At 39.7% G+C, this 22,345-nt stretch overlaps 1 protein-coding gene across 1 annotated transcript in view; it reads left to right on the top strand.

The window, feature by feature from the left end:
- The window catches only part of LOC127578203 (collagen alpha-2(V) chain-like), a 234,647-nt gene that overhangs the window by 99,394 nt on the left and 112,908 nt on the right, over window positions 1-22,345 (top strand). Inside the window, exons 2-4 of the mRNA XM_052029930.1 lie at window positions 14,430-14,639; window positions 21,123-21,139; window positions 22,117-22,149. Of these exons, the coding sequence (XP_051885890.1) occupies window positions 14,430-14,639; window positions 21,123-21,139; window positions 22,117-22,149 (260 nt within the window). The remainder of the gene's footprint in view (window positions 1-14,429; window positions 14,640-21,122; window positions 21,140-22,116; window positions 22,150-22,345) is intronic.

Genomic DNA, 22,345 nt, shown 5'->3' with positions numbered 1-22,345 from the left:
CAACTATTTTCTATATTTCTGTATATCCTTATTTATTTATTAATGGCTACATTCATTGCTTTTTCCAAGTTGTTTTTGTTTCAATCTGTGTTTTAATCATTATTTGCAAATCTAAAATCCTTCTGCTGAACTAAATTCTAACAAAAGAAAAATAGAAAAGTTCCATTTAATTAAGGTATAATAAAAAATCTGTACTAGTAAACCATCAGACTAGTTCCTCATGTTGCACTATGAAGCCCTGAAATGTAGCCATAACCTTGGTTTCAGCAGTCTCTTAACATCTCCTTCCTTCCCACATAGTATTTGGAAATTCTTAGATTGTAAATCTACCCCTTTCCCTTCTCTTCAATAGGGTGCATTTTTCACCTGGTCAGATTGAAAGCCTCTGAGTCTGAGACTTGAGCTATGCTGGTTTGTGCACTTCCCTCTTGGATGCCATGAAATCCTCATTGCTCACCAGGGTGACAAAAAGCATTTCCCACGAAAACTAGATTTTGTGCCTGAATTTAATGCCTGTTTAAGGGATCTCCCCACTTCTTGCAAACGTTCCCACAAATTGTGTGAGTGGTCTGGTCCCATGTCACTGCAGTCAGACTGAGATAGCAGCATATCTGTGCTGTGCATGATTGTGAAAGACTGCAATAAGCAAAGGTGTAGCAAACATGAATGGCTTCAGAAACTCAGGCAGGCAGATACAGTCAGCTGCACATCAATATCTCAGTTTGGACCCTTTAATCCATGATCCTTTAGTGACTTCCTGCAGGATTTGCTCATTGTCTAACTGGGAATTAACAACAAAGGTTGTAGTTTGCAATTGATGTCGGTAAGACTGAGATGACCATTGTGCCTATTGATGATATCGTCATGTGTCCAAATGTTCTTGGAAAATGTCAGCCATTCTGGCATGAATTGCACTCGGAAGTGCCTGCTCCAATTTCCCAACGTGTGGGATTTCAGTAGGAAATGGTCCCTGTTACATTAAAGCATGTTTAAAGTTAAAGCAACGCTTCTGTGCAATTTGTGCAAATAATTCTAATTTCCAGGCTGTAATTAATTGGTATGGCTGCTTTCTCTGAGCTCAGTGGTCTGTTCCTTCTTGTTTCTTCAATTGGTTCCAGGAATGAGGGTTTCCACTGAAAAGATGGATGAGGCAGATTGAGGTTCCTCCATTTGATGCAAAGAATACTTGAGAAGTGGTGCATAAGTTCATGAGTGGTTTAAAATCGAGTACATAGGGAGAAGCTGATCCAGTCAGCAAATGTTCAAAAATCAGGGATACAGATTTAAAACTTCGGGCTAAAAGGGATGTGAAGTCAAAGACTATCTGTGACGTAGAACTCAAGGGACCTTCCACCTCTCCCAATGATGAAAATGTAATCAATCAGTTTTTTCAAGAGGGAATTGGATTAGCACGTGGGAGAGAATAATTTGCAGTTGTGTGGGGAAAGAGTAGGGGAATGGAACTGATGGGGTTGCTTGGCCAGAGCCAGCACAGACTGGATGAGCTGAATGTCCTCTTCCTTTACTGTAACAATGTTCTTACTCTTTGATATCTGTGTGTTTGGTTTTCATTTGTGCTCTCCAAATGAATATTGCATGAAGTTCATGAGATATCTTTATAAGACTTCGGTTTTATAAAGATATCTCATGAACTTCAGATGCCACAGGTGGAATACTGTGCACAGTTCCGGTCACCACGTTATAGGAGGGTGCAAAGGAGATTTGTCAGATGTTGCCTGGGATAGAATGTTTCAATTATGGGGAGAGATCGGATAGGCTGCATTTGTTTTCGAACAGAGGAGGCTTGGGGGGATGGGTGTGGGGGGAACTGTTCGAGGTATGCACAGTTATGAGGGGCATAGATAGAGTGGATAGTGAGAAACTTTTCCCCATAACGAAGATGTCTACAGCAGAGGGCATAGATTTAAGTTGAAGAGTAAGAGGGTTAGAGGGGATCTGAGGAAAAGATTTTTCACTTGGAGAGTGGCTACGATCTGGAATGCACTGTCTGAGGAGGTGGCGGAGGTAGGGACTCTCACAATTTTGAAGAAGCATCTGGATGAGCACTTGGAGAGCCAAGGCATAGAAGCCAATGGGCCAAGTGCTGGTAAATGGAATTAGTATGGATGGGTACTCTGATGGCTGATGGTGGCATGGACATGGTGGGCTAAAGGGCCTAATTCAATGCTGTATGATTGTGATTAAATTGGAGAAAAGCAGTTACTATAAGAATGAGAAGAGAAAGGTTAAACAATTACATCAGAAAAGTAGAGATGGAAGGAACACAAGTTAAGGGAGAAACTGAGTAAGATCATTGTAAGAAACAATGGGCAGAAATCATTAGAACTGAAACAAAACAAGAAAGTATTTATTTTGAAGGCACTGGAGTCAATTTCCTAAGGTGAGGGGTAATTGAGCCCTTCTTGTTGCTGTAAATGCAATTGAAATAGGAGATCTGTCTTAAGAATAAGCTTGAAGCCTCTTAAAATCACAAATGGTAGCCCTAATATGTTTATCAATGATTCTGATTCTTGTTTTCTTTAATGTAGTTTTGTTCTGCCTAAGGAGCAAGGAAAGAATGACACTCCATAAGAAAGGGTCGACAAAGAAGGAGTGAGATTCTTCTCATTAATAAAAAACAAGAGAGAAACCTTTTTGGGAGTTGAGTGAGGATAAGCTGTTGAGGAAGACTTTTAAAGGGTAGCAATGGAAGGCTGAAAGATACAAGGAGCTATATCCAACAAGGGCCATGACTCTCAAGGGAAGAGTGCTAATAAACCTGTAAAGTGGTTGCCTCTTTTGATATGAAACTAGGAAAAGACAGCACATTGGAAGGAGAGAGGAGGGAAGACCTATGCCTCTTCTGGGATTAGTTTGGATAGTTACTGTTGTACCTTAAAAAAAATGTGAAGGTCCTTTCCTTTCAATTACCTGATGATTGCCATATGAGATCCATTATACATAGTTGTAGAATATCATTTGGTAAGTTTACAAAAGTAAAGCTTGTGCATTGCAAGCAGCTGGGAAAATGACAATTTATTCTTTCATTACTTTTACAGAAAATCAATCATAGAGTGATAGTACTCTTGGATGGAAGAAGTTAAACATGAGTTTTTTTATAACCCAAAAGTTTCAATAAATGTTATTTTCTGAAGTATTTTTTAATCAATCAAATATCTACAATGATGTAATTTTGGAGTTCACTGACAAATTAAGTTCTAAGCATAACTTTAACATTCCTGGTCTTGATTGTTCTTTAGCAAATGTTCAAGAATGCTACAGATTGCTTCAAAAAATAAATTCAAAAGTCAATGGGGTGCTCTCTTTAACAAGAATGTTTCCTATTAAAACTAATATTTATTTTTTAAAATATTCACATGTAATTTGAAACATGTTTTATAAACATATGATGTCAAGGTTAACTGTGAAATGTGGTTCAAAATTCCACTGTGAATGATGATCAAAGTTCACACAGAACTTGCCCATGAACTAACTGTTCATGTTGATATATGGAAATATAACCCCTGCTCAATGTTGGGCATGACGCATTATCTCGGAACTTATTATTTTAAAAAATTGTGACAGACTGCACATGTTGGGATTTCATTAATGTAGTTTTCAGCCAATTGGAAGTTATCCTCTGCCACAGTCTCACAGAAAGGTAATTCAGCCCATTGTGCCTGTGGCAGACAATGTAGCCAATTTTATACTTAAAAGTTTTAATTCATGTTGATCTCATTACAGCAATAGGAGGAAGTAAATGTGTTTGCCATAAGGTGATGGATCTACCATTTGATCACAGATGTTTTGTGAAAATATAAATTTCACAGGCTTGATGCTTTTTAATCAGGGTATGTAACATATTAGTTCCATTCATTCTGTGGGAGACAAATGAGCAAATGTGATTCACTAAGGAGTGTCGCTTAAAAGAGTAGAGAAATTGAATGCAAGTCTAGAGTGTGGTCAGTTACAGCTCAGGCTGCATGCATGTAAAACAGCAGGCAGTAAGATGATGTGAAGTGGTCCATTCGTTGCATTTATTACTGGTGAACTGCAGACATAGTCATTACTCCAGTGGCAGTTTATTAGCAATGGAGGGGAGAGGGTGGGGAAACTGGTTAGCTGCCTAGTTCAGGACCGATGCAGGTTGGAGGAAGCATGAAGCCAAAAGGGGAGGTTGTGAGCATTTTCTTTATGCGATACTGCATTCTTGACAAACACAAAGACCATGATAAGGGGAGATTTTAAAAATGCTTTAATTAACTAGTGTATTAATTTTCCTGTCCCTTGCATCCAATTTTTTCTTTTATTTCCTTTTGGGGCACCAATCTGTAGGTACCATTGACTCTTTGAAATCTCATGCACACTGCTATTAAAAATGGTGAGATCCCATTTAGGTTATTGGATGGTGGGAAGCTTCACAAGTAAACTTTCTGTCTGTAATCAATAAACAGATGCATAACTTATTGCTCGTTGAAAATTAAGTGATTTTCCTTCCTTGAACACAGCTGCTTAGGACAGTTGTGGCTTCCTGAATGATTCTTCACACTAATTTACTTATCTGGCGCAGAGTAAAGAATCATAGTATTCTCATAGCATAGAAGGAGGTCATTCAGCTCAATGCTGGTTTCTGATAGAGCAATCATCTGTTTCCCCATGGCCTGAAAATTACACTTCCTCAGATGCCCATCCATTTCCCTTTAGAGCACACAATTTACACCATCCCTCCAGATCATAATGAACGTGTGTTTCAAAAAAATGTTGCTCCTTGTATCTTCCTGTATCTTTTCCTAAAATTTTAAGATTGTTCTCTTGGTCCTTGAATCATCCACCATAATGGTTCCCCTATTGGCTCTCTTAAACCAGGCATGCCTGTCAGGATGTACAATATTATGATAGTTCAAGTACATTCCTGGCGGCCTCCCCCACATTGAACCTGGGAGTTTCTGGAAAATTAACTCAAATGTAGACATATTACAACATAATCAGCATGCATCCCCCTGTGAGTATGGTGATGGTGCAGGGAGTTAGTACTGGACCAACAACCCAGAGATCAAAGTTCAAATCCCACTATGGAAGCCATGGAATTTTTTATTTTTAAGAAGTTAATAACCACAAAATTAGGAGTGGGGGTTGATTCTTGCTGCTAGAAAAAAAGGGGGAAGGAGGAGAAAGGGTGGGAAAGGACATGACCTTGCAATCAGGAATGAACACTTTCTGAAAAATTAGACATTTGTAGTGCGAAGTAGTGGGTCCATCTTTTTAAAACATCAGGATTTTTTTTTGCAAAGATTTCTGTCGATGATGTAGAATATTAGCACCTTGACACCACAAGTAGATTAATTACTTCATGCCAGTCAGCAAGGTTTCTTCTCCCACGCCCCACCTTCTATTTTCCAATCCTGAAATTATGAATGTTACAGATTATCATTGCCATGAGGTACTAACCTAATCCCACAAACCTGCTTGCATTTCCTCCTTTTTTAAGTAATTATCAGTACTGTTTTTAAAGAGAGCCTAGATGAGAACATAGAGAAAAACCTCTTCGTTATTCAAACCCTGCAATCAACAGTGAAACCATGCAAGATGTCTTTCATTACTCTTATGCCCTCCTCACACTGGGGTGGTCAAAGGTGTTCCATGTGTAATTTAACGATCCTGTCAACAAATTTAGCTCTTGATGGTGTTATGGAATAACACTGGATATAAAACCTCAGATTCAATTTCTTTTTGTACACAGCTACTTTTATTGACCTTTCTGTTGATACATCATAACTCCATTAACACATTTAAAATTTACTTGTTCACTATATAAATTTTATTTTGTTAAAATTACTCATAAAATGCATTCACTTTGCATCGATTTACCTTCAAACTTTCAACCAGATAAAAGTGTATGTTGTAGAGAATTCAGCTTACATGTTGATCAGGACCCCAGTTTTAACCAGCTGATTTTGAATAGTTTTGTCAGATAATACACACAAGACTTTGTCCAAAAGAGTGAATGCAAGATGCAAGTCCATATGGTAAGAATATGGGGTGGCTCATGTGTGCTAATACTCCTGGTGGAGAGCTCAACTGCTGGCAATTCATTTTAGACACCAAAATGTGTAAAAGACCAGCACCTTTCAATTTGAAAATAAACAAAAACCCTGCAGATCATGGAAATCTGAAGTAAAAACAGAAAAAGCTGCAAAAACACAACAGGCCTGGCAGTATCTATGGAAAGAAAAACAGTTAAAGTTTCAGGTCTGAGACCCTTCATCTGAACTGAGAAAGAGAGAAAACTGCTTAGATTAACTTGTTATCTGTCTTTCCTCGATTTGATGAAGGGTTTCCAAGCATTCACTGAGAGGTCTTGGGGCAATGTGCCCCTGAACTTCTAATATCTAGTGAAATATGTGGTTGTAAATGTATCCCTGAATTAGCCTCCTAAAATCACACTGATTATAATGGGCTTTGAATATTGCACTCAGCTTTCATTGATCCATCAGTAAATGTAAATGGATATTTGGACACACGGAGATCACTTTAATTCCTTTCCCATCTTGGCACTAAGCCCTCAGACTGCTATTTGTGATTGAGTGGGAAAACTGGGAATTAATTTAGTTTGGATCATGTACCCAAGGTTGTTGTGACCAGAGAATGATTTTTCATTTTATGGTTACATAACTAAATCTCTTTATGATCTGTTTAAGGCTGCTCTACTGATATCAGGATTAAATAACATGTTAAAAACAAGGAACCTAAGCTCCTGATGATTTAGTTTTTCCCCTGTTGGCAGGATGAAGTTTGAGGGCATCAATGCTTTATTTATACATAGGAGGTTTCCTTAAGGCAATCTTGAAGATAAAGTTTTCAATGTATATTGAAATGCATATTAACCTTGTGTCAGCAGTGGAATATGAAAATAATGTTTTAAGTAAAGTCTACTTTTGTGAGCATTTGTAAGCCAGTTTTTAAAATTGTATGCAGGCAGATTGAACAAAGAGGCCTGACTGTAAAATAATGTTATTTCAAAGCCAAGCAAAAGAGCTACCAACTCAGTTGAAACGAGTGGTCTTTCATCTCCATAAATTCCATCAACATCTGTGTCCACTCTTTCTCCTCATACATTATGCACAGCATAAGGTACTAAAATCTTATTAAATAGATTATTCAATCCTTATGGAAAATCCAGATAAACTCTTTAAATCCATCAAATCATACTGGACATGTGGAAACCGTGGAAGAGGAAATTCTAATTGTATGATCATTATGCCAATAATTAATTGTTTTCTTATGCATCCTCAAATGCTGTTACATCAAACATTTCAATCAAATATGAGATTATGTTCATATTTCTTTGTGGTCATGCAGTTAAATGCCCTCAAGACTGAAGCATTTGTGAACAATTATATGATCCAGTTTGTTATATCCTTCATGGCATTATTTTCTTGATGTTCTGAGCAGAATAAGAAAACTGAACAGTCTCAATGATTTATGTTCGATGTTTATTTGATATACACGTAAAGTTGCTTTGAAGTCATCCCTACTTGCAGGGGGCATAAAGCTTACTTAAATCATAATCGATTTATGAGGCCATATGTAAATTTGAGTCGAAAATAGGCAGTTTTAGTTCAGCTCTATTTGTATGCAACAGCAGAGTTTCTTTTCCATAAAAATCAAAGGGCATAAAACGGGGCTGATTACCCCTGGTTTTGCAGTCTGAGCCCAAGCTGAAGGTTAAACCCACCTGCACTCAGCCCTCAGTCAGGATCCAGATGATCAGGCATAACAATGCTTTTCACCATCCAGATACTAATATGTCGTACAATATGCTTTGTTATGTTGGGACTCAAAGAAAATACCCACATGTCCTGTCATCTCATTCCCTTTTCCCTGAACAATGGAATCCATCTAAAGAGGCAAAGCCATGGAATGAAAACACTTCTCTGTAACTTACAAAAGAGCTTTTCTTTTGCTCCAAAGTCTATCAAAAGAATCTCCAGGTGATGGTAGTGATGGACAACACCCAGCTCAGTTCAAACTCCTCCTGTTCATTGCAAAAACAAATTACACTCTCTAATACTTGGCTCCTGGTGACACCATGATTTGAATTTCGCACTAAATTATCGCCAATTATTGTAAAGAAAACACAGCCAAAGTTGTTATTTTGTTAGGAGGATTTGGGGGATATTCCAGTAAATGAAACAAACTGGAAATGCACATTTATCTCCAATTCCATCTATTCTGATACATTTTACCAAACGGAGCTACTATTTCCCTTTCTGCATGATCAGAGCTAGATTTCTTCTGAGCTGAAAGGAAGTTTATAATATTGTAGCAAACAGAAAAATCTACCCCTGTTGTATCTATTGGGTTAAAACCTCTGTTTGCCCTATTTTAATGGAGTTGTTAGCTGTTTTAAATAGGTAAAGGACTTGTGTAAAATACCACACACAGTGATTTGGCATGCACATTTTGCACAGAGAAGCTGCAACCCAAATAAATCTAGATCGAGACCATCGGTGCAACACATGGTCCAAAGTTAGCTCCCTTCTCCAATAAAGTTTATATTTACATAGCAAAACCTTAAACAATAAGTGTTTTTTTAATTTTGTTTCAAGGTGTAAATCAAGATTGAATTAATTTTAATGTAAAACCATAATAATTGAAAGAATAAAATCTCACTCTTCTACTCACTAACAAATATTACCCTGCTAATACCTGCATTAGTATACCTAGAAATATATTTAAGTTTAAGGTGCTTTTGCAATAATGAGCAGCTAAGGCACAATACTTGTTCTGTTGATAACATCCCTAAAATGGTTAAACTTCCATGGATCTAACAGTCTCAGGACTGTTTGTCCTAAGAATAAAGGCCAGTTTTGTTTCCAAGGAAGCATTGGTCTTTAAAGTGTTGGCTACTTTGATTTCATGGTTACAAAACTTTATTTAGTAGGCCATACAGTACTTATAAGACAGAGGTAATCATTTATGCATATTTCATAAATGAGTCAAAATATGACTGAGTGCATGTTATAAGATAGATATATCATGTTTATATCAAAATGAAGTCATACTCTATGTGAGAATTGTTCTGGTGACAGCTGAGCTTATGTGAAAGGAGGAAAGACTGATTTGATCATTATCAGGGTACTTCTACTGTGCAAGTAGAGTGCACCTAAAAGTAGCTCTTGTATTCATGCAGAACAGGTGCAAACAGGTTATTCCCCATATTTTTATGCTGTTGGAAGACATTCATCTTACTTGCAAACCATGAGCTCAAGATTAATGTTATTGCAGTTTTAACCAAGAATTTTTTTCCATGTGCTTTTTAATTCACAGGAAGTTCATAGGGCATTTGGTTTGTAAAACCAAAAGCAGAGTTACCTGGTCTCCTTCCTCCCATTTCACTTCAGTTGCTGTTTTTGCAAAGGCTAATGATTTCTCCTGATTGACTGATTTCTCCTCAGCTGTTCTCACTGCTTGTAATACATCCAACAGTTCTGACAAGGACATTGACCCGCTAGCTTCATCTGCTGAGATGCAGGAACTGTGTATTGACTGTTTTTGGGAAAGAGAGGGGAATTCCAGTGATTTGTGCTCAGGCAGCAGAACATAGAACATTACAGCACAGTACAGGCCCTTCGGCTCACGATGTTGTGCTGACATTTTTTCCTGCTCTAAGATCTATCTAACCCTTTCCTCCCACATAACCCTCTATTTCTCTATCATTCATGTGCCTATCTAAGAGTCTCTTAAATGTCCCTAATGTATCTGCCTCCACCACCTCTACCAGCAGTGCATTCCAGGCACCCACTGCTCTCTGTGTAAAAAAAAACAACCTCTGACATCCCCCCCATATGTTCCTCCAATCACCTTAAAATTATGCCCCCTCATGTTAGCCATTTTCATTCTGGGAAAAAGTCTCTGACTGTCCACTCAATCTATACCTCTCATCATCTTGTACACCTCTATCAAGTCACCTCTCATCCTCCTTCACTGCAAAGAGAAAAGCCCTAGCTCGCTCAACCTATCCTCATAAGACATGCTCTCCAATCCAGGTGGCATCCTGGTAAATCTCCTCTGAACCCTCCACATCCTTCCTATAATGAGGCGACCAGAACTGAACACAATACTCCAAGTGTGGTCGAACCAGAGTTTTTTTATGGAGCTGCAACATTACCTCTTGGCTCTTGAATTCAATACCCTGACTAATGAAGGCTGACACACCATACGCCTTCTTAACAACCCGATCAACCAGCACGGCAACCTTGAGGGATCTATGGATGTAGACCCAAAGATCCCTCTGTTTCTCCACACTGCTAAGAATCCTGCCATTAAACTTCTATTCTGTCTTCAAATTCAATCTTCCAAAGTGTATCACTTCACACTTTACCGGGTTGAACTCCATCTGCCACTTCTCAGCCCAGGTTTGCATCCTATCAATGTCCTGTTGTAACCTACAGCAACCTTCCACACTATTCACAACACCACCAACCTTCATATCATCAGCAAACTTTCTAACCCACCGTTCCACATCCTCATCTAAGTCATTTATAAAAATCACAAAGAACAGGGGTCCCAGAACAGATCCCTGCAGAACACCACTGGTCACCGACCACCAGGCAGAATACTCTCCATCTACAACCACCCTCTGTCTTCTATGGATGAGCCAGTTCTGTATCCACACAGCCAAGTTTCCCTCGATCCCATGCCTCCTGAGTTTCTGAATGAACCTTCCATGAGGAACCTTATCAAATGTCTTACTAAAATCCATGCACACCACATCCACTGCTCTACCTTCATCAATGTGCTTTGTCACATCCTCAAAAAATTCAATCAGGCTCGTGAGGCACAACCTGCCCCTCACAAAGCCATGCTGACTGTCCCTAATCAGCCTATGCTTCTCCAAATGCCCATAAATCCTGCCTCTAAGAATCTTCTCCAGTAATTTGCCCACCACTGAAGTAAGACTCACTGGTCTGTAATCCCCAGGGTTATCCCTACTCCCTTTCTTGAACAAGGAACAACATTTGCCACCTTCCAATCATCTGGCACTACTCCTGTGGTCAGTGAGAACCAAAGATCATCGCCAAAGGTACAGCAATCTCTTCCCTCGCTTCCTGTAATAACCTTGGATATATCCCGTTCAGCCCTGGTGACTTATCTATCCTAATGTCTTTCAAAAGTTCCAGCACATACTCTTTCCTCATGTTGACATACAGTCAGCGTATCAGTCTGTTGTTCGTCATCCTCACAAATGTCAAGGTCTCTCTCACTGGTGAATACTGAAGGAAGGTGTTCATTAAGGACCTCCCCTACCTCTTCCCACTCCAGGCACATGTTTCCTCTTTCATCCCTGATCGGTCCTACCCTCACTCTGGTCATCCTCCTGTTCTTTATATATGTAGAATGCCTTGGGGCTTTCCTTTATCCTACTCACCAAGGCCTTCTTATGCCCCCTTCTAGCTCTCCTAAGTCCATTCTTGAGCTCCCTCCTGGCTACCTTGTAACTTTCAAGAGCCCTGTCTGATCCATGCTTTCTAAACCTTAGGTAAGCTTCTTTCTTTCTCTTGATGAGATATTCTACGTCTCTTGTCAACCACGGTTCCTTCACTCTACTATCCTTACCCTGCTTCAATGGGACAAACCTATCCAGAACCCCATGCAAGTACTCCCTAAACAACCTCCACATTTCCATTGTGCACTTCCCCAAGAACATCTGTTCCCAACTTACTCTCCCATGTTCCTGCCTAATAGCATCATAATTCCGCCTCCCCCAATTAAATACTTTCCCATATCGTCTGCTCCTATCCCTCTCCAAGACTATGGTAAAGGTCAAGAAGGCATGGTTACTTGTAGCAGAGTTCAAGGGATATGGAGGATTGCAGAGATGTTGGAAGCATGCAGGATAGGTGAAGGTTGGAGACAGAAAGAGATGAGGTAATTCAGGGATTTGCAAAGATTAAGATTGGCTCTTATTCCACCAAGGGGGCAATGTAAATCAGCAAGGACAGGGAAGGCAGAAAACTAGGATTATATATGGTATTACTGTTTGCTATAAGCCATTGCCCTTTCCATTAATAGCATCTATTTTATTTCTGCACATAGCATTCATGCTCCCAGGTTTATGTCGACAAGAATCCATTGGATTCAGTGTTAAGTAAGTGTCTCTTCAGTACAATGCAGACTGCCCTGAGAAACACTGGAGTCAACCGATAAAGGTTGGAAAGTTTCAAACGTACAAAACTTACAACAGAGTTTATAGTACCCAAGCCATAGGTGCTTGTACTGCTTATTGCCCAACTCACTAAACCTGCTCTTCCTTTGAGTGGTTTCCCTGGCATGGATTTCCACAAGGAAGTCTGTTCTGATCTGATTAGTACACTTCTGATCATGAGATCGTTGGCTGCCAAAGAGAATGAATGTGAACGTCTCTGACGGTATGAAAAAATATTTTGTAAAAAAAAAATCAAGAAAAACACAATTAAATACATTTAAGTTATATTAATAAAAATCAATATAAATTATTCTTCTCCCTTGCAACCCCTCCTCCCCTCTTGGCCCCTGAGTCCAGTGTTGGAGCACAGTCAGCATATCTGCAGTGATCAGTTGTGTGGAACTTCCACATTGGTGTAGAGCAGACTCCAATTTTCCCTTGGTTACCGAAGTAAACACTGGCAGTCCTGCACAGACCTGTATGCATTTCTGTCAAAGGTGTCTTTAAAGCTATGCTTCACAGCCATTTCTATATGTCATCAAGTGTTACTTTCTACTTTTGCTTGGTGTTTTGTAATGTAACACCCCCTGGGTGTCTGATGATGTTGCTATGGTGGAGCAAGTGGATACCATCACAACAGGTGAGGGTAGTCTTCCTGGAAGGTCTTGTAGAGCACTCTGACTGCTGGGAACAAACATTTATTTGCTGATCTCAACAAGGAACCACCAGGTTTTGATCAATATCAGAAAGGCTAGTACAGACTAAACCATATCAGGACATCCCAGGGGAGATGTGGACAAAGTGAGGATGAAGTAAGTATCTATGTGTGATAGTGTTCACCTGACACAAAGAATGGAGCACATCAACTCTGAGTGTCCTTCCCATTCTTCTGGGATCCTCAGTTGTCTCCCCCAGATGCAAGGTGCTGGCTACCCAATCTTAATATTAACTTGTTTAAGGCTCTGAAAGTAATATGGAAGAGGTGGGCCTTGGTACAATCTTGGCAGAGTGATTGATGTTGAATGTTGATGGAGTTGTGAACTCTTTCAGTTTTCACATTTTAGTAAGCAGTTGTTATCAGCTTTTCCTGTAATTCACTCGATCAGTGCTGCTATTAGAGTCTCAAACTACTTGGGGTAATATTTCTCCAGCTGTGGATTTAGGGAGTCAAAGTATTTTTTTTATTGATTTTTGGAATCTGGACATTGCTGGCAAGGCCAGCATTTATTGCCCAGCCCCTTCTGTAATTGCCCATAAGAAGGTGGTAGTGAGCCACCTTCTTGAACCACTCGAGTCCTCTAAGAAAGATGGAGATGTTCAGAGCTGGACACCTTTGTGGCTTGAAGGTTACTTGCCACTGATCAGCCTATGCTTGAATGTTGTTGAAACCTTGCTGTAGGCAGGCATGGTACTGTTTTGTATGCTGTGGAGTTGTGAATGGAATTGAACATTGTGCAATCATCAGCAAGTGTCCTCACTTTGAATCTTATGCTGAAAAAAAACAAAGTACCTGCCCTTGTAGTCCTGGTATCCCTGTGGCTGGTTCAGTTGAGTTCCTGGTCACTGGTAATACCAGGACGTTAATAGTGGGTGGTTTGGAGATGGTAATTTCCTTGACTACTTGTAGGAGCTTGTCAATGCCTGGAACTTGCATGGTGCAAAGGTCATTGATGAACAAACTAAAGATGGGTTGCTTGAGGGCATTTCCTCTTTGTCAGAGAGAGGGTTCCAGGAAAAGAATATAGACAATTTTGTAACAAAACCATACAATTTAGAATAGATTAATGGCCCATTCTGGGAACTTCCAGCCTACTTCTATATTGATAAGATTCTTAAAAATAATATATTAAGTACACTTCTCTCTTTATAAATATATTCAATGAATGATTGTATTTTTCTTACTCCTTCTCATGTTAGATCATTCAATGTTAAACTGTCACTTTTTCATCAAATATAGATGTGTCAATTGCAAATCTCCTGGAACTAATTGTCAGGTCTAGATAAAAATAACTCTGATTCTCCTCTCATTTTCAGCAGTATACATGCCTCTGTTTCTGTTTGTTCCAATCTTTGCTTAGTCCAATCATGAAACAATTGCAACTGTGGACTTGATGCAAATAAATTGCAGTTGAACAGTATTTTTGATGTATCTTTTTATTAAACAGGCATGATTTCCAAAGACTTATTCTCACTCTTTTTATTCCCCCTCTGTTTTCACTAGATCCTTTAATCTGCACTCAATTTGGCCAATCCTACCAGAATAAAGACGTGTGGAAGCCGGAGCCCTGTCAAATCTGTGTGTGTGATGAAGGAATAATACTGTGCGATGAGATAACCTGTGAAGAACTATATGACTGCGAGAGACCATACATCCCATTTGGAAGTTGCTGTCCCGTGTGTCAAACTGATATAAATGAGTATCCAAACAACAGTAAGTAACCCACACTATATTGGGTCATGTTGAGAGTCTATGGAAGTAAGCTTCCTTTCCTTCTGCAATTGTATTGTTCAGTTGATAGCATTTTATCTGCATTTCAAGAAATTGCTGAAGATGTCTGAACAGTTTGACTTTGTGTTCTTCAACTTGAGTCTTCAAAATGATTTCTTTTTTCTACAAATAAATTGTATCTTTCCATAGGTTAAGATGGGCTTTGTTATAAGCTTCATAGGATCTAATGATTAGGAGCAGATCATTCAATCCCTCTGCTACGCAAGGTACATTTGTACTTAACTCCACCTGAACCAAATTGGTCTCCAAAAACAAAGTATAGCAGAAATTCTATCAATCTCAGATGTGCTATTATTAATTCAGCTTGCATTTATTGCCTTGGGTTGGAAAGAATTCCACACTTCCACTATCCTTTGAATAACTGGTTCTGATCTTTAAGGTTATGTCCTCTTGTTCAAGATGTTCAGTTGTGTAAATGAAGGAGTGATTAGTTTGCTGGGATTATACTACATACTTTATACTGGAGAATCCCAAGGCATTTTATACATATTAAGAAAAGGAGTATAACTTAGGAGAGGGTAGGTCCACTCAAGGATAAAGAAGAGAATTTGTGCTTGGAGTCAGATCAACTGGCTGAGGTACTAAATGAACACTTTGCATCAGTATTTACTGAGAAAAAGAATTTGGAAGATCGTGAAAACTGAGTGGGCATGCTAATGTGCTGGAACATTTTAAGATTAAGGAGGAGGTAGTGTTGGGATTTATGAAAAGCATTAAGGTGGATAAGTCCCCAGGGCCTGATGGCATATATCCCAGAATATTGAAAGAAGCAAGTGAGGAGATTGCTGGGGCTTTGACAAAGATCTTTGTGTCCTCACTAGCAACACGCGAGGTCCTTGAGGACTGGAGAGTAGCCAATGTCGTGCCTTTGTTCAATAAGGGAAATAAGGATAATCCAGGTACATAGAACAGTACAGCACAGTATGGTCCTTTCAGTCCGCAATGTTGTACCGACCAAGTAATTATAGGTCAGTGAGCCTCACGCCAGTGGTAGGGAAACTATTGAAGAGGATACTTAGGGATAGGATTTATGCATATTTGGAAAGGCATGGCCTGCTTAGGGACAGTCAGCATGGCTTTGTGCGGGGCAGGTCATGTCTTACAAACTTGATTGAGTTTTCTGAGGTGACAAAGGTGCTTGATGAGGGTAAGGCAGTGGATGTTATCTACATGGACTTTGGTAAAGCATTTGATAAGGTCCCTCATGGTAGGTTGATTCAGAAGATAAAGATGCATGGGATCCAGGGTGAATTGCAAGTTTGGATTCAGAACTGGCTTGCCCAGAGAAGGCAGAGAGTAGGGGTGGAAGCCTGTTATTCTGTCTGGAGGTCCGTGACCAGTGGTGTTCCGCAAGGATTGGTACTGGGAACTCTGTTCTTTGCGATATATATCAATGACTTGGATGAACATGTAGGTGGGTGGATTAGCAAGTTTGCAGTTGACACCAAGATTGGTGGAGTTGTGGACAGTGTAAAGGACTATCAAAGAATACAGTGGGATATAGATCAGTTACACATATGGGCAGAGACGTGGCAGATGGAGTTCAATCCAGGAAAGTGTGAGGTGTTGCACTTTGGGACATCATATGAAAAGAGATAGTATATAGTTAATGGTAGGCCCCTTAATAGCATTGAGGTACAGAGGGAACTTAGGGTCCAGGTCTATGGTTCACTGAAAGTGTCCACACAAGTGGATAAGGTAGTAAAGAAGGTGTATGGCATGCTTGCCTTCATTGGTATGGGTGCTGGGTATTAGAGTAAGGACGTCATGCTGCAGCTATATAAAACTTTAGTCATACCACACTTTGGTGTATTGCGTGCAGTTCTGGTCTGGTAAAACTTTTCTGCACCCTCTCCACAGTCTTCACATGCTTCCTATAAAGTGAAGACTGTGGAGAGGGTGCAGAAGAGTTTTGCCAGGATGCTGCCTGGATTAGAGGGCATGAGCTATAAGGAAAGGTTGGACAAACTTGTGTTGTTCTCCCTAGAGTGTCGGAGGCTGAGGGGAGACCTGATAGAGGTTTTTAAAACTATGGGAGGCATAGATAGGGTAGACAGTCAGAATATTTTCCCCAGGGTAGAAATGTCAAACATCAGAGGACATACTATTAAGGTTAGAGGGGGGAAGTTTAAAGGCAATGTGAGGGGCAAGTTTTTTACACAGAGTGGTAGGTGCCTGGAGTGGGTTACCAGGGGTTGTAGTGGAAGCAGGCAGCTTGATGACGTTTAAGAGGCTTTTAGATAGACACATGAATATTGAAGGGAATGGAGAGATATGGATGATAATGGGAGGAGGATATTTAGTATAAATTGGCATCAATATTGGCACAATATTGTGGGCTGAATGGCCTGTCCAGTGCTATACTGCATTCTATGTTTTTAAAGATATTTCCATCTGTTCATCTTTGATCCAAGGTGGATAAGCTTGCACTCATTTCCAAACTCTTTAAAACTGTCTGTAAGGAGTTTGTACGTTCTCCCTGTGTGTCTGCGTGGGTTTCCTCCTGGTGCTCCAGTTTCCTCCCACATCCCAAAGATGTACAGATTAGGAGCTGTGGGCATGTTATGTTGGCGCCGGAAGAGTGGCGACACTTGTGGGCTGCCCCCAGCACATTCTCAGTAATGCAAAAAGATGCATTTCACTGTGTGTTTCGATGTACATGTGACTAATAAATAAATATCTTAAATATCTTAAAACCCACATCATCTGTTAATCTTCATTAACCCAGTGAATACAGATTTAGCTCATGTACTGCTTATTACCTAGTGCTTGGATATTTGGTAACACTGCTGAATCTCTGTTGGACCCCTTCATAGGCTTATCCAATGTACAAGTCTCAAAAATGCACACTGTATTCTGGATGTGATCTAACTTGAACTTTGTATGGTGGTAGTCAAAACTTTCTTCCCCTGATATTCTAGCTTACTAATTACATGTACAAACATTTCTTAGGACTTTTGACTTTGTAATTGTACCTGACTACTGTGTATTTGAGTGATTATCTACAAAGAAATATGCTGCTTTTACATTCTCCACGTGCTGTTTTCAGAAGAAGAATAAATTGAGTTTATTGGAAAACATTTAATTTAAAGAAGGCAGGCACATTCCAATCAGTAAATGTTGTGGTTTTACATGGACATGCCTACATCTTCATAGAAAAACTACTTATCATTAGGACATGTTAAAATAGCAAATGGAGGAACATTACATGTACACAATAAACATTCCGCCACCACTATCAACATTTTAGGACAGTTTTATTTCGGACAGAGTGGAGTGAAAAGCAATCACCTTTATGAAGGCACCAGGAACTTAGAAATAAAGTGGGAGTTTGAATGGATTTATTGAATTTAAAAGCGGCCAGCTGAAGGCACAAACCAGTGCACATTACTTCTCAAATAGATAATTACTCATTGTTACCTTTAATAAAGCACTTGCTCCATATTTCTTAATTTGTTCAGCTTTTTGCTGGGTCCAAAGTGATTTCTTTCTCAAATCTGAACCTACTTTAAAATGTAGTGCAACTGCAGCAAGAACATTATTACTTCCTGACCTTCAATAGAGTGGAACAGCTAAAAATGCTTCTGTAGATCAATAATGGTTACATAGAGTAGCTGCATTAGATTATAGTTGTTCGATCTTAGATTACTAAATGGGAGAAGCATCCAGCTTCTGACCTTTCAACAGTTGGTATTGGTATTGGTTTATTATTGTCACTTGTACCGAGGTACAGTGAAAAACTTGTCCTGCATACCGATCGTACAGATCAATTCATTAAACAGTGCAGTTACATTGAGTTAGTACAGAGACCATTGACATAGTACAGGTACAAACAATAACAGTACAGAGTAAGTGTCACAGCTACAGAGAAAGTGCAGTGCAATAATGTGCAAGGTCACAACAAGGTAGATCGTGAGGTCATAGTCCATCTCGTTGTATAAGGGAACCGTTCAAAAGTCTTATCACAGTGGGGTAGAAGCTGTCCTCAAGTCTCGTGGTACATGCCCTCAGGCTCCTGTATCTTCTACCCGATGGAAGAGGAGAGAAGAGAGAATGACCTGGGTGGGTGGGGTCTTTGATTATGCTAGCTGCTTCACCAAGACAACAAAAGGTAAAGACAGAGTCCAAGGATGGGAGGCTGGTGTCCGTGATGCACTGGGCTGTGTCCACAACTCTCTGCAGTTTATTGCAGTCCTGGGCAGAGCAGTTGCTGTACCAAGCTGTGATACATCCAGATAGGATGCTTTCTATGGTGCATCGATAAAAGTTGGTGAGAGTCATAGGGGACAAACCAAATTTCTTTAGCCTCCTAAGGAAGTAGAGGCGCTGGTGAGCTTTCTTGGCTGTGGCATCTACGTGATTTGACCAGGACAGGCTGTTGGTGATGTTCACTCACAGGAACTTGAAGCTCTCAACCCTTTCAACCTCAGCACCATTGATGCAGACAGGTGCATGTACACTGCCCCCTTTCCTGAAGTCAATGACCAGCTCTTTTGTTTTGTTGACATTGAGGGAAAGGTTGTCATGACACCATTCCACTAAGCTCTCTATCTCCTTCCTGTACTCCGACTTATCGCTGTTTGAGATATGGCCTACAACGGTGGTATCATCTGCAAACTTGCAGATGGAGTTAGAGCAGAATCTGGCCATACAGTCCTGAGTGTATCGGGAGTAGAGTAGAGGGCTGAGGATGCAGCCTTGTGGGGCACCAGTGTTGAGAATAATCGTGCCGGAGGTTTTGCTGCCTATCCTCACTGATTGTTGTCTGTTTGTTAGAAAGTCGAGGATCCAGTTACAGAGGGAGGTGTAGAGTCCTAGGTCTCGGAGTTTGGTGACGTTTGCTTGGGATTATTGTATTGAAGGCAGAGCTGTAGTCAATAAACAATAGTCTAACGTGGGATCCTTTACTGTCCAGATGCTCCAGAGCTGAGTGTAGGGCCAGGGAGATGGCATCCGCTGTAGAACTGTTTCGGTGAGAGGCGAATTGCTGTGGGTCCAGGTTGTCTGGGAGGCTGGAGTCGTTGCGTGTCATGACCAACCTCTCAAAACACTTCATGATCCTGGGTGTAGAGAAATAAATCTCTAAAACTGAAAAGTTTTTCAATTTGACTGCAGTGAAAAGTTGTTTTAAAGTTTTGGCACACCTTGGTAATTCTGGAATTGTGAATAGAAATTAAAGTCACTGTATAAATAGACTATAAAGGCAATGCAAACAATATTTCCTGAATACATACTCATTTTATGTGAGCAATTCGTTCCAGCAATAGTTTATTAGTTACCACCTATTTCACCTCCACTAGCACTATAATGACATAAAACCTCTCAATTCCAAAAAATCTCCCTATATCAATCTACTATCGTGACAGTTGACAATTAGTTTATATCAATGTGGTATAAACCAATTATTCCCTGGAGTTAGGATGAATGAGAAGTAATCAAAATAAAATGGTTCTGGGATTTTGGACCTTAGATGCCAGGGCAATGTTTCTCTTAGCTGCAGCAGTTGGTTGCAGTCTTGAAAATAAGGGTTAGCCCTTTTGGATAGAAATGGGAAGAATTTCTTTCATCCAGAGGGTAGTGAGTCTTTGGAATTCTCTACCCAAGAGGACTGGGGTGGGGGGGGGGGGGGGGGGAAGGGTTGTGATTAGCCACTGACAATATTCAAGACAGATATCAATAATTTTTGTGTTTTCAGTGAATCGAGGGATTTGTAGTTGTTGGACAGAAGTGATGCTGAGGTAAAAGATCAGCCTGAAAGGTAGAGCAATTATGAGGGGCTGAATGGCCTGTGATATGTTCTGTTTCTTATATTCTCTATAACCAACATCTAAATATAGCAACAGGGGATCCAATACTTCAGTGATTTTATCATTTAAATGTACATTTTTAGTTCTGGAATATTGATAAATTGTCTCATTCCAAAAATTGAGCATCAGGTAACTGGTATGCCTGCCACATATGGTTGAAAAGATGGCTGGAGGCTTTAGGCCTCATTTACCTGAGCCAGGAAAAACAATGCAGCTTGGCTGTCAAGGCCTTGGAAAGTTTGAGCTGCTCTAAAGTGGAATCGACACTGAGGCAAGTCCTGGAAGGAGAGCAAGTGTGGGCCAGCAGTGGCATACAGAATTGTTAAGGACATAGGAGGAACACATCTGTACGGAGGAACAGGGCAAGCTATTGAATGAACTTGCAATCTTCCTGGTACTTAAGTGGGATAAAGGCAAATTCAGAGCTTTGGTCTTATAATCACAACAGTTCTTTGTGAATAATGAAGGAAAAGATCGCAACCAAGTAAAAGAACATGTATGTGTGAGACACATTCACAGAAGTTCTCATAATTTTCACCAAACTTGATCAAATACTGAATAAGGACTAATCTAATTTAATTTATTTTTCTTTTTTCAGTAGGTAGAGGAGAAAAGGTAAGAAATTTTTTGAAACATCTTTAAATCAGTGATATGAGATATTATTTCAAGAATCGGCATACAACTGTTTTATAGTTCTTGATTAAAAATATTGGGACTAACTCTTTTCCCCAGGGTAGGGGAGTCCAAAGCTAGGGGGCATAGGTTTAGGATGAGAGGGGAAAGATTTAAAAGGGACCTGAGGGGCAACTTTTTCATGCAGAGACTTGGAGGGATATGGGCAGAACAGAGAAAACTGGGACTAGCTGGTGGACACCATGGTCAGTATGGACTGGTTGGGCCAAAGGGCCTATATCAGTGCCGTATTGCTCTATAAAATTTGTCCTGGATAGCAATAAAAAGTAGGAGATAATGTTTTGTAATCCATTTAACATTGTGCCAATGATTTGGGGGGAAGAAAAGGTTATGATGCAAGACCAGTTGCTGAAACAAAGTTGACATTAATGCCAGCACCCAAAACAAATTTCACCCCATTCTATTCTGCTTTTCATTTCTTATATTAACTCTAATGATAGAACAAAAAAATTATAGTTTTCACTGGGGGAAAAAGCCCTGAAAACATTATGCCTTGTTGTATGAGGTATAGCTAAGTTTCTAACAGAGAAAGCAAAGCTACACACTGCTTTCAACCTTTATTCAAATGGACCACTTTCTGTCATCAGAAAGTATGAAATAATTCACAAAGAGAATTATACTCATTGTATTCTCATGTCATGTTAACTAAAAATAATATTTGGAAATTTAGAGAGACAAAGCAAGAATGATTAGAAGGGATAATAGGGTTGTAGCCTTAATTGTTAACATATAGGCATAGGGTCACATTCAGTGCCTTACATATATCAAGCCCATTATAGGATGATGCAAAGAAAACATAGTTGGTTTCCAGCGATGTAGAAAGGGTAAAGGTTTGAAGATTAAATGTTATCGATTCACCTTGTCCTTCCTACCTGAACTACTATTTCTTTCTCTTATAGGGGCAGAAAGGTGAACCAGGGGAAGTCCGCAGAGTAAGTAATTTTAAATTCTGTTTTCACACTCACCAGCTTTTATCTCTTTCTTGCAATGACCATTTGTGATCCATTGGCAACCACACTGCTCCGAAACTGGATATTTAAAAGTTTGGGCTTGTATTTTATTTAAATAACAATTGAAAGTTTAAGAAAGACAGAGAAAGTGCTCAATGCATAACTAAAATGATGATGT

The sequence above is a fragment of the Pristis pectinata genome, chromosome 1, assembly GCF_009764475.1.
Source record: "Pristis pectinata isolate sPriPec2 chromosome 1, sPriPec2.1.pri, whole genome shotgun sequence".
NCBI classification, from domain to species: domain Eukaryota; kingdom Metazoa; phylum Chordata; class Chondrichthyes; order Rhinopristiformes; family Pristidae; genus Pristis; species Pristis pectinata.
The sequence above is the reverse complement of the archived record's forward strand: the minus strand, read 5'-3'. Positions and strand labels throughout refer to the sequence as shown.